Here is a 12,578-nt window from a genome sequence, read left to right on the forward strand (position 1 = left end):
AACCTGAAACTAGTGCAGTCTCTCAGAGATCAGTGATTGGGCACAAATATTTGCAATGTGTATCAATGTCTCAGATGTGACAAGTGAATCTACTATTGCCAAGTTTGTGGATGACACAAAAATAGATGGGAAGGCAAGTGGTGAAGGTGTCATAAAGTGTTTACACAGGGATGAAGATAGGTTAACTGAATGAGAATAAAAGAAAGCAGATGGCATATAATGTGGGAAAATGTGAAGAAATGCACTTGGGCATGAAGAATTGTGGAGCTGAATATTATTTAAATGGAGGAAAAATGCAAAAATCAACAAATTGGAGAGATTTCATCGATGAATCACACAAAGCGAGCTTCAAAGTTCAGTGGGTAATTGGGAAGGCAACTGGAATATCGGCCTTTAGAACATAGAACATAGAAAAGTACAGCACAGAACAGGCCCTTTGGCCCACGATTGTGTGCTGAGAGTTGATCCTAATGTAAACAATAGTAACAACCTACACACCCCTCAACTCACTGCTATCCATGTGCATGTCCAGCAGTCGCTTAAATGTCCCCAATGATGCTGCTTCCACCACCACCACTGGACATGCACATGGATAGCAGTGAGTTGAGGGGTGTGTAGGTTGCTTCCCTCAACCTCATCATCCAAGTCATTGATAAAAACTACAAAGAGCAGAGGGCCAAGAACAGAGCCCTGCAGGACCCCACTCAACACTGATCTCCAGGCAGAATACTTTCCATCTACAACCACTCTCTGCCTTCTGTCAGCCAGCCAATTCTGAATCCAGATAGCCAAATCTCCCTGTATCCCATACTTCCTGACTTTATGAATGAGCCGACCATGGGGAACCTTATCAAATACCTTGCTGAAATCCATATACACCACATCCACTGCTTAACTGTCGTTGACCTGTCTTGTCATCTCCTCAAAGAACTCAATAAGATTTGAGAGGCATGACCTGCCCCTCACAAAGCCATGCTGACTGCCTTTAATCACACTGTGCTTTGCCAAATAGTCATAAATCCTATCCCTCAGAATTCTTTCCAAAACTTTGCTGACCACAGGCGTAAGACTGACTGGTCTGTAATTGCCAGGGATTTCCCTATTACCCTTTTTGAAAAGAGGAACAACATTCGCCTCCTTCCAATCCTCCGGTACGACTCCCTTTACTATGTGTCAGGTGGCACTGTAGCCATGCTCCTCTGAAGGCGTCACTGCCACACCAGAACCCATTCACCACCTTCCACTGAAGAGTTCTCTTCATCAGGTAAGATTTAGTAAAAACGAAAAAGAGAAAAAAGCAGACGATTAAGACAAGCCCAGGCACAGGAGCCTAGGCACAGCTTAATCTGCCATTGCAAACCTGAGAGAAAGCTGAGGCTTCCCGCAACTAACTCAGATGGCAGTAGCAGAACACCCATGTTTGGGGCTTGTGACCTAAACTGAACAATCATGAAATCTTCTTCCCTTATTTCATAGGGAATGAAAACAAAGGAACTAAAGAAAGAGGAAGGTCATTTTGACTTTAGTCCTTTGTCAGATTTATGCTCCACCTGAAACATTAACTTGACTCTTTGAGATTAAGATAAAACAAATTTCAGGGATTTTATATTAAAAGTATTTCCAACATAGAACACTTTTATGTTCAGTTCCACCAGAATACAGACATGATCCTTGAGACAGAGTTACTCACTGGTGTACGCGGCGATATAGTGCATCCCTGCTCTCCAAAATACAATGTGGTTGTGCTGCCTCGACACCCTGCTTTTTCAGGTAATTTTGATCAATTAACTCAAAGTCATGCAGAGTCCATGGGGGAGACAGTCCATCTCCATAGATTGTTACCTGTTAAGTTAATCACATTGAAGACAGTTCTAACTTAGTTTACATTTTGCTGACATTGAAATTAAGAATAGCCCATTTTAATGGGATCAAAACTTCATTGACTATAGCAAGCCAAGGCTGAGATGCTTATTGGTGAATCAAAAACCATTGGAACCTTTCAAATAAGAATTCTGTACCTGCATCCAATACTAATGCTAAAAAAATAATGATTTGGAGATGCCGATGTTGGACTGGGGTGTACAAAGTTAAAAATCACACAACACCAGGTTATAGTCCAACAGGTTTAATTGGAAGCACTAGCTTTCGGAGCGTCGCTCCTTCATCAGGTGATAGTCAACTACCACCTTAAGAAAGTAAAAAATGAGGTCTGCAGATGCTGGAGATCACAGCTGCAAATATGTTGCTGGTCAAAGCACAGCAGGCCAGGCAGCATCTCAGGAATAGAGAATTCGATGTTTCGAGCATAAACCCTGAAGGGGCTTATGGTGTTGATAATCTATAGCTTTGTTTGCCTGGGGGTAAAACTGATTTCTTTCCAATTAACAGTAATTAATACAGAAACCTCGTCACAGTTCCTGTTAGCCCAAATTCATTAGGCAGGAAATTTAGGGACTGTGTGTAATTTGATTAAATCTTTAATTTTTGTGATGACCCTGGGAGGAGTGGGGCTTGAGTCTCAGCAATATATTCTCAAACAAGTCATGACAATGACGAATGGTTAATATTTGGAATTAACCAATAAATAAATATTTTTATACAGAGTAATGGCAACATAGCATTGTCATGACTCGTTTGAGAATATATTGCTGAGATTCAAGGAACAGTTGAGATGTATAACAGACTAAGGAGAAACTAGGAGAAAGTGAGGACTGCAGATGCTAGAGATCAGAGTTGAGAGTGTGGTGCTAGAAAAGCACAGCAGGTCAGGCAGCATTCAAAAAGCAGGAAAATCAATGTTTAGGGCATTAGCCCTTCATCAGGAATTCCTAATGAAAGGCTTAAGCCTGAAATGTTGATTCTCTTACTCCTCGGGTACGGACTGACCTACTGTGCTTTTCCAGCACCACATCCTTAAGGGGAAACTAGACAAATATAAACATGTCAGAAAGGAATAGAAGGACATTCTCATAGAGATGTTTTACAGCTGTAGCTAGACTCTCTTATTTTTCTACATCATCCTGCCTTGCAATAAAAAAAATCACTCATTTGTCTTCTCAATTTCTTCCTGTGCCAGTGTTAAAGTTTTGTACTTCCTGTATGAGGATACCCAGATACAGCAATACTGCACAATTCTGAGCTTTGTATTTAAGTAGCATTCTGCTTTCTATCTTTACTTATCAGCTAGATAACCCTACAATTTTCCATATTATCATCTATCTGCCAAATGTTAGCCCAAAACCTTGTATATGACAAAGCAAGGTTTAACAGATTACTCTCAGGAAGTTATCAAATGTTATACAAAAAAAGGCAGATAAATGCAGTTGAAGTATGATCAGCATAATCAAATATCACCCTAAACCTACGCCATCTAATTCTGGACTCCCCCACCCCAGGGAAAAGATTTTGTCTATTTATCCTATCTATGCCCCTCATAATTTTATAAACCTCTATAAGATCGTCCCTCAGCCTTTGACGCTCCAGGAAAAACAGTCCCAGCCTGTTCAACCTCTCCCTATAGCTCAGATCCTCCAAACCTGGCAACATCCTTGTAAATCTTTTCTGAACCCTTTCAAGTTTCACAACATCTTCCAAATTAACAGTGAAGAGTATTCAGTTTCTGCTCATCTACCTCATTGTTGAAGGTAACCAAAGCGACTCTTGTCCGAGGTGATGTTTCAAAAAGATAATCGAGCGACTGGATTATAGCCTCTTGTACAGCCTGAAAGACAGCATCACAAATGAACAATTTGAAGTGAGTGCTTCATGCCAGAATTATGGAGCTTAGGCACTTCCTTTCTGCTCTGCAATTTGAAGGTAGAGTTTCACAACATGTTTTGCTTTCAAAGAATCTCACAATCACACAGTAGAAAAGAGGCTCTTTGTCTCAACAAATCTGCACCAACAAAAAATAACCTAAATCCATACTAGGACCACTTATCAGCACTTGGTCCATGTGTTACGACACTTCAAGTGCTCATCTGAGTACTTTTTTTTTTAAAAAGGTTGGGAGGTTTCTGGCCTCAACTACACTCCCAGGCAGTGCATTCCAGAACCCCACCATTCCCTGGATTAAAAAAAAGCTTTCTGCCTCAACTTCCCTTTAACCTTCGTACCTTTCACTTTAAATTTATGCTCCTTTATTGTTCACCCTTCGCCTAAGGAGAACAGCTGCTGTCCATGCCTCTCGTGCTCAGCCTACTCTGCTCTAAGGAAAACAACCCAAATCTATCCAGCCTCTCTTCATCAATGCTCCAACCCAGGCAACTTCCCGATGAATCTCCCTTGTGCCCCCTCCAGGACAATCATATCCCTCTTGTGGAGTGGCAACCAGAACTGTACACATTACAGCGGTAGTTCTTCTCCCACATGATGGCTGCATTCTTGTACAACTCCGTATTATAGACAAATTGCACTTTAGAAACAGCACTTAAAGTGTTAGTGATGTAATCATGTCACAGCCAACATACTTTTTAAAAGTCTGCACTTTAGAAACAGTGTCCTGGACTCATCAATTGCATTACAGCTGATTTGTGTTAACGAACCATGCATTTTAGCAGAACAGCCTGTTTACCAGATACAGCCTAAGCAAAGTCCTGTTCAGCTCCAACATAATCTCCCTGCTCTTATAATCTTTGCCATGATTGATAAAGTGCCCCATCTGTGTTTATAATTACCCCACTAATCTGTCCTGCCACCCTCAGGGATCTGTGGACAAGCATCTTAAGACCCTCTGTTCCTTTGAGCTTCCTGGTATCCTGCCATTTATTGAGTACTTCCTTAAGTACTTACGTCTTCCAAAGTGAATCACCTCACAATGCTCAGGATTAAATTCCATCTGGTACTGATCTGCCCACCTCATCAATCCATTGGGTATCACTGGTTGGGCCAATATTTATTACACTGAAGAAGGTGATGGCGATCTACCTTGGGACACTGAATCACTGCAGTCCTCAGGCTGCCTTAGTTCGAGGCATTTTCTAATAGAAGGTTGCCGTAGTTGTGGGTATGTTCACCGAGCTGGCAAGTTGATTTGTAGATTTTTCATCCCCTGTCTAAGTGACATCTTCAGCGCTTTGGAGTCTCCTGTAAAGCGCTGCTGTACTGTGTCTTCTGCTGATGTTCATTGTAGTGGCCGGTATATTGGGTCGAGGTCTATGTGCTTGATGATGGAGCCTGTGCATGAGTGCCATACTTCTAGGCATTCTCTGGCTCTCTCTTAAAGGTACAGTACACACCTTCAACTTCATAACAGGGGCATTGGGAATAAATTTGCATTTTAGAAAAGCCATCAGTCCACCTGAGGCAGAAAGATATGTGCAGCACAACTACACTCACCATGAATTGGGTTGTCACAGAGATAATTAACTAAATTTTCCTAAACAGTGTTAAAGTCACGCAATTCTATCCCCTGAAGAGAGAGAGAAACCACAATCTCATGCTATCTCAGGAAGCACCATTTCCAGCCTCACACAGCCCTCATTAGTTGGGCCCATGTATAACTTTCCTGAAAGTACCGATCACTCTTCCTTCATGTTCTACAACTTGTTCACTCTTCCTTGCCACACTCTCACCAAAGCTTTTCCAAGTGTTTAATACGGCTTTTTTCAATTATTGTGATTTTTTTCTTTGCTATACGGTCCCTTTTATTCTCTGCATTCCTTCAGATTTCCCAGCACCAAGCTTTTTCACTGTGGATTAACCTCAAATCTGGCAATCAAACACCATTTGATCTTAAAGAGCAGAATATCAAAAGGAAGGGTCTATGTGAGCCCAGGCAATAGTCTTTCAGACCCGGTCTCAAGACTGTGATGAGAATGGCAGTATTCAGCACACAGATCTGCATATTTTCTGGTTTCAAAATTTGAATGTTTCTTACCTGCAAGCGGGTCATATAGAGCGATTTGCTGCTTCTATTCATCTGTAATTGAACCAATGCTAATAATTAAAACATACAACATAGAAACAAGAACCACTGTCAATCAAAGCCTTCAGAAACTGTGTACGTTAGCATTTTGACACGTGAACAATGGTGCAGAGTCTCAGCACCCCGGGGTGGGGGGAATAGTGTAATATCATCTTGGGTCAAAGGGGGCACAAATCATTTTAAAAACAATTGAACACATACTGCAGGATAGGGAACTTAGAAATTAAAAACTGGCATGTGAACCCCCAAATGATGACAGTTCTTGAGCCACAGTGGGCTGAAAGAGTTCCTGTTTTGTACATTCCTCAGATTATGCAATTTTAAGACGCCAAGTGAAAGACAGACAGGGAAGTATTTGATAGGGTAAGTCTGGAAATAATGGTATGGATGAAGGTTCCAGCAGTAGAGGATCTGCAGTAAACCCAGAATTAGTTAACAATTTGAGGTGGAAAAAGTGATGTTGGTGATGAGCAGCAAATTGCATCAGAAACACATCACAGGACCAAGTATAACACCTAAATACAAACAGCCCAATTCTGGCTCAAGATTGGGAAAGGGATTAAGGATAGATTGAGTAGGTGAGCAAAAAAAACTTGGTAGATGTAATATAATAAAGGAAAGTATGAGGTCATGCACTGTGATAGTAAGAATTAAAAAGGTAGATATTTATTTAAATGGAGAGTAATTCCAAAAAGCTGCAGCAGAGAAAGATCTGCGCGTTCTTGTGCGTGAAACACAGAGTTTGCCTGCAAGTATATAAAGTGTAATAACCCATACAAGACCTATGAGAATCATTGACAAATTTCCCTGTTCTGCTTAGGTACAAGTTTCCTTGGTAATAAAGCAACAGCCTGCCCAGCTGAAACTCATCACCTGAGCACTTTATGAAACAGACCTGACCAAACAAGTCTTGGTGTACTTATCTGCCATTGGGCAGCAGGGATCCCCACTGGAAGGCTCTCTACATATAAGTCCTCCCTCTTTGCATTGGGGACCTGGGGTGGAGGGGTTTCGCACACAGCAGTCCCTCACAACTGAAGATTGTGGTAGTTCATGGACTCTCAACCCAACTGTTTACTTTGCAGCGCTTTGGAGTCCGTGGACCAAGTGTATATTGATTGTGGGCATTTGCATCCGTTTTTAAATTATTTGAAAAATCTTGTTGCGTTTTTGGTTGCACTTCAGTCCCATGCACCTAATAATTGGGCATCCAATGTGGAGGGGCATGGACAGACAGGAGGACCTCCTCATAGGTCTCCTCCTGGGCCCAGCCAGGCTAGCTAGAAACAGGTCCAGGAAACAGGCTGCAGGGGATCATCTCTGCCGACTACCTGCCCCTCTACCATGGTGATGTTTGTACCCAGGTGTCATTGGACAGGGAGCATGCATTGTCCATCGTTGCTCTTGATGCTTTCAGAGAGAGAGAGGTGTATACCGTGGGCGATACAGTAACCCCCCCAACTCCATTCTGACTTAGTGCCTTCCCTCTCTCCCGACCCACCCCTCTTCACGTTTGATGGCTTGCATTTTCCATCATAGGCAGTGGTGCAAATATTCAATTGAATACATAGGTAACATTTTACTGGTGGAGGTCACTAGCTTCTAAAAGAAAAGTAAATGATTTTGGTATCAGGGGTGTTTGTGTGTGACAGCACATCAGGGTAGAAAGGAAACAGAATAAGAAAAACAAAAACAAACAGGCATTCTTGTGACATGGTAGTAGTGTTCTTACCTCTGAACCGGGAGGCCCTGGTTCCAGTCTTCCTGTTCCAGACGTGTGTAATAACATCTCTGAACAGGCTGATGTCAAAAAAATGAATCAGACCCAACATGGGGGATTGCTGATGGTGGTTTGTGGTTTAGAAAATAAAAAGTCACAATGATTTGATGATGGGAAGAGTTGTTCAGCTGTGTGTGATGACAGTTCTAGTTAGAAAAGAAGAAAAAGGATGAAGCAGTCCCAGAGTTCTTGTGATACATGGGTTGTTTGCCTATCTTTGAGCCAGGTGGCCTGGGTTCAGATCCCATCTGCTCCAAAAGGTGTGTATTAGTGTCTCTAGAGATACTCTAACTCAGAACCTCTGGCCACGAGTAACCACCACACCCCAACACCTCCCACGAAAACCCACCAACAACTATGTACAAACTTCAGTAAATGTCAGCATGCTACATCTCCCACCAATGTTACCACAACACAGACATAATTAACTTAATGGAGCTGTGTTCCTGAAAAATTGCAAGTATGTGTGAAACAACTTTAAGTAAAAGTACTTTTCTATTAAAACCATGTAAAAGAGTTAGATTCTGCTAGATCAACCATAAGAGAAAAAAAATTACATTTTAAAATTCTTGAGTTGAAATACTTTTCTCCTGTATCATTAAGTAAAATAAGCTTACAGAACATAAAACTATCTGTTTGCAGTAACTTCCCACACTCACCACACATCCTACTCATTGACCATTCTGATGCTACAGATTTTTCTTCTCAACAGCTCGCCCAAGTTCTCAGCCTCTGTCAGTCCCTGACTCACCAATCCTCACATGAATAGCCTCTAATACGTCCTAATCCGTACTCTCATTGATTCATCCACCTGCTGAACGCCTTACTCTCCAATCACCCTGTCCTGAACAATTGCCGTGAGCCACACCTCTGGGAACGAGAGAAGAAAGATAGGCGAGATGGCTTCAAAAATCTTCCTCGACAAAACTGGCTGGCTTTAAATCACCAGAAACAGCTCTATGCCAAACTGGTGTCACCGCAGTAGACAGCTTTGGTGTCCGGGTCCAGTCTGATTTCCTGAATGTTCCAAATTTATTACCGTGTAACTGTCTCATTGTTGAGATCAGGAAATCTATCACCAAGAGACTTCAGATCTATAACAGGCAGCATAGGTCACAAACCCACTTGAAGAGAACCAAATCCCTATCAGTTTAAACCTCTCCTACCGCTGTGAATCATTTATACACAGAACCAGTTTTCAGGAGAGGGAAGCAGCAGGTAGGCTAAGTCATGGAGTAGAAAAGAGGTCAACGAGAGCAAAGATCATCAAGATGGTGGATCCAGGAGTAGGAGACACTGAGCAGTGAGATTCTGGATCCAGGAGTGGGAGTCACTGAACAATGAGACTCCGGATCCACTAGTGGGAGTCACTGAGCAGTGAGATTCTGGATCCAGTAGTGAGATTCTGGATCCAGTAGTGGGAGTCACTGAGCAGTGTGACTCTGTATCCGGGAGTGGGAGAGGCGATGAGCAGTGAGCTAGGTCAGAGAAGGTCAGAGATACATTTTGAGCAGCCTGTATCAACCAGTGGGAAACATTAAAACAAATCTTAATACTAAGTATCGCACATACCATTAGCTGACCACTTCTAAAAGGAAAAAACATGAAACAAGGTCGCACTCAGACTCCGAGTCTAATTACCTCAAATGTTACACTCATGCTGCCAGAGATATCAACACAGAACACAACCAGGGAATCATCAATATCGTCAGAGGTTATAGGGTTAGGGATATGAAGGTAAATCTGATCATCTCTAAAGCATGGTTCGTTTGAGCGATAATCCTGAACATTCTTGTTGTTGCAAAATTCACACGTCCACGTCTGAAAGCAAATAAAATTCTTATTAATTTACGTTGAGGAGGTTGAGATAGCTTACATTTAAAAAAAGGTGTATTTGTTTAAAAGCGGCAACATTAATTCTTAAAACCATCACATTCTTAAGTAAGGAAAAAGGCCTCTGTCACATCAACGGGTCCATAATTAATCCACTCATTTACTTTATAACTTCATTCTCTGCTATACAGGTATAATATTTCAAAGTGAAACAAAACTTCCTTAGCCAAAAGTATATCTAAACATTCCACACTCAAAGTGACTTTGACGATGTGGACCCAGCAGCAGGAGACTTGAATCTGATGTTGGTGTTGGGTCTGGTATTGGTGCGGGTGCTGGCAAAGGAGTTACGGCCAGTAGAGAAAGGCAGCACCCGAGAATCAGTAACTTCAACGGTGTTTGAGTCCAGTGCAGACAGTGACAAGGCAGTGGAGGAAGGATGGCAGTGCAGACATCATTAATGATGAGCTGGCTGAAAACTGATGAACTTTTTCTAAGCTATATCTTTTCTTCTTTATTCTTAAATCATTCAAAATGGCACCAAATTGTAGTGACAAATGAAATCTTTTCACTGTATTTATAGTATTCTTACTATAAAATACATGTAACAATAAAATCATTCATTCATTGCAATAATCCACTGAAAAATAGTCACTCCAAACAAATAAATGTATGCAGGGGTGATTTAATAAATATGTTGAAAATACTGTTAAGAGGATTTAATAAGGAGGAAAACAATTCTCCTGCAATAATCATCAACATAAACTTAATGCTGCTAAACTACAGATAATCTATTCAGGAGTGAAAACAGGGAGGATTTTTACAATAAAGTGGAATGGAATTCTGTCTTTTAAAAGCTTGGGTAAACTGAAGGTCAGATGAAAAACTTAAGGCTGAGACTTCTGCTCAGTAAGAACAATTGGAAACATGGAACAGATGCGGGTAAATTGATCCCAATTCCACATCAGCCTTAAACCCCTCATCATTGATCTTTTTTTTAGTCAGGATATTCTTTTCTCTTCACATCAATCAAAATTATCCATAATTTTAAAAACTTTCATGAAGTGTCCTCAATATTTTTCTGCGCAAAGTGTGATGCATCTATATTTTGATGTCATTTATGGTGGAGCTTGGATTTTAAAATTAGATTAGATTTCCTACACTATGGAAACAGGTACTTTGGCCCAACAAGTCCACACTGACCCTCCAAAGAGTAACCCACCCAGACCCATTCCCCAATCCTCCGACTAATACACCTAACGCTATGGGCAACTTAGCATGACCAACCCGAAGGAAACCCACGAAGACGCAGGGAGAATGTGCAAACTCCACACAGACAGTCACTCGAGGTGAGAATCAAACCTGGGTCCCTGGCACTGCGAGGCAGCAGTGCTAACCACTGAGCCACCGTGCCGCCCCATTTGAGCCAGTATCATGTGGATTTGGTCTTTGTGTTTGTGAAGAGGTTTAATGATTAACTTGTAGGTATTGCTACAGCCATAGTGATATATTTTTCTTTAAACAATTAGTGAGAATAGTTCAGGGGTGGGAGGGTACAAACGGGAATTTGTTTATATTGGTACATTTTTATGAGCAGAGTAAACAGTAATGAATTAAACATTTAGATGGAAGATTATGGAATTCTTTGGGTTTAGGAAACCTCCACAGATTGAAAAAAGGCTTTTGGATTTCAGTTTGGCAATTTGCAGAAGTCTTTGGCAAAGCTGGACGTGTAAAACAATTGCTCCTGAGAATGGAAGGTGGTTATGACTATTAAAAAATAGGGTACCTCACCGGAAGCAGTTTTGTTTGTAATTTCAAGACCAGAAGTGTTTGGTTACAAACCTGAAGGTGCTAGTTGAAGCTGAGAAAGTCTAAGCTCAGTTGAAAGAAGACTCCAAGAAGAGCTTATCAGATTTTCAAGATGGGGAATTGAAGCTGAAGTTGAAGTATGTACAAGAGTGAAAGGGAAGGGAATTCTCTCCACTCTCACTACTGTAAAGGAGTGTTGTTGGGATTGCCATTTATCAGATACTCTAAATCTTTAAACTTGTTTTAAGTATTTAGCTTGGCACATTATAATTTATCTTCATTTCTTTTGCAATAGTAAGCTGCTATGTACTGTTAAAACCAAATCTGTAGCATTGCTTGTTTGTGTTTTAGTGAAAGACCACTTGTTTAAAACCCAAAATCTCTAACCATTCAAGCCTGATTTCAGTCTGAGATCTGAATTTTCCAATAATAACATCAGCTGAGATCGTAACATTTGTAATGCAAGTTTCGCCCTGTAACTCCCATTTCCCACCACACTTCCACCTTGGTAATTCTTAACATTAATATGGCTTCAGAATCGATTGCTTAAAATGGCCAAAAGTCCCAAATTGCAGGGGGAAGTATATCTTATGCAAAACCCAAAATGAGATAGGAATTGGAACTGTTAACAATTCAGGAATTAGACAAACTCAGGCCTATCTTCATCAAAATTGGTCCCTAAACTACTAAGCACCTGGAATACCAATCACTCATCCCTGTAGTTATCTTACTCATCCAGTCAGTCAATCAATCACATTCTGTACAGACTACAGAAGAGTAAATACATCATGAAAAAAGGTTTGTATCCAATGCTATGGTTGTATCAATAGGATTGACAGTGCCCCGTTTCTTGCTAAGATTGATGAAGGGATACTGGCAAGTGCCGTTAACATCAAGGATTAAACAAATATCCACATTGGTGTGACTCATTCAATGTGACAAATGTCAAGTAAAGCCTTTAGGGTTAAAAAATGCCTTGGCTACATTCCAAACAGTGATGAATTAAAGCTATTGCTCAAATTATAACTGTGTAGTTTATTTAGAGAATGTTGCAATATACAGTGACACATGAGAAGAGCAGAAAACCTGTCCAAGCAATTACATTTAGCTGGCTTAGCAATAAACTTAGCCAAAAAAATTCACAATAGCAAGGGCAAATTACTTTGGATATACAGGGAGATACAGACAAGTAAAAGCTTTAATAGAATTCCATGTTCCTAAAACTAA

The 12,578-nt window shown here is 40.9% G+C and overlaps 1 protein-coding gene across 2 annotated transcripts in view; it reads right to left on the minus strand.

Annotated features, from left to right (window-relative positions):
- Window positions 1-12,578, minus strand: part of LOC132831146 (circularly permutated Ras protein 1-like) — a 109,458-nt gene that overhangs the window by 84,729 nt on the left and 12,151 nt on the right. For both annotated transcript variants that reach the window (XM_060849145.1, XM_060849146.1), the window contains exons 8-11: window positions 9,348-9,527; window positions 5,879-5,920; window positions 3,632-3,721; window positions 1,691-1,842 (exon numbers count right to left, since the gene is read on the minus strand). In XM_060849145.1, the coding sequence (XP_060705128.1) occupies window positions 1,691-1,842; window positions 3,632-3,721; window positions 5,879-5,920; window positions 9,348-9,527 (464 nt within the window). The remainder of the gene's footprint in view (window positions 1-1,690; window positions 1,843-3,631; window positions 3,722-5,878; window positions 5,921-9,347; window positions 9,528-12,578) is intronic.

The sequence above is a fragment of the Hemiscyllium ocellatum genome, chromosome 33 (assembly GCF_020745735.1).
Source record: "Hemiscyllium ocellatum isolate sHemOce1 chromosome 33, sHemOce1.pat.X.cur, whole genome shotgun sequence".
NCBI lineage: Eukaryota > Metazoa > Chordata > Chondrichthyes > Orectolobiformes > Hemiscylliidae > Hemiscyllium > Hemiscyllium ocellatum.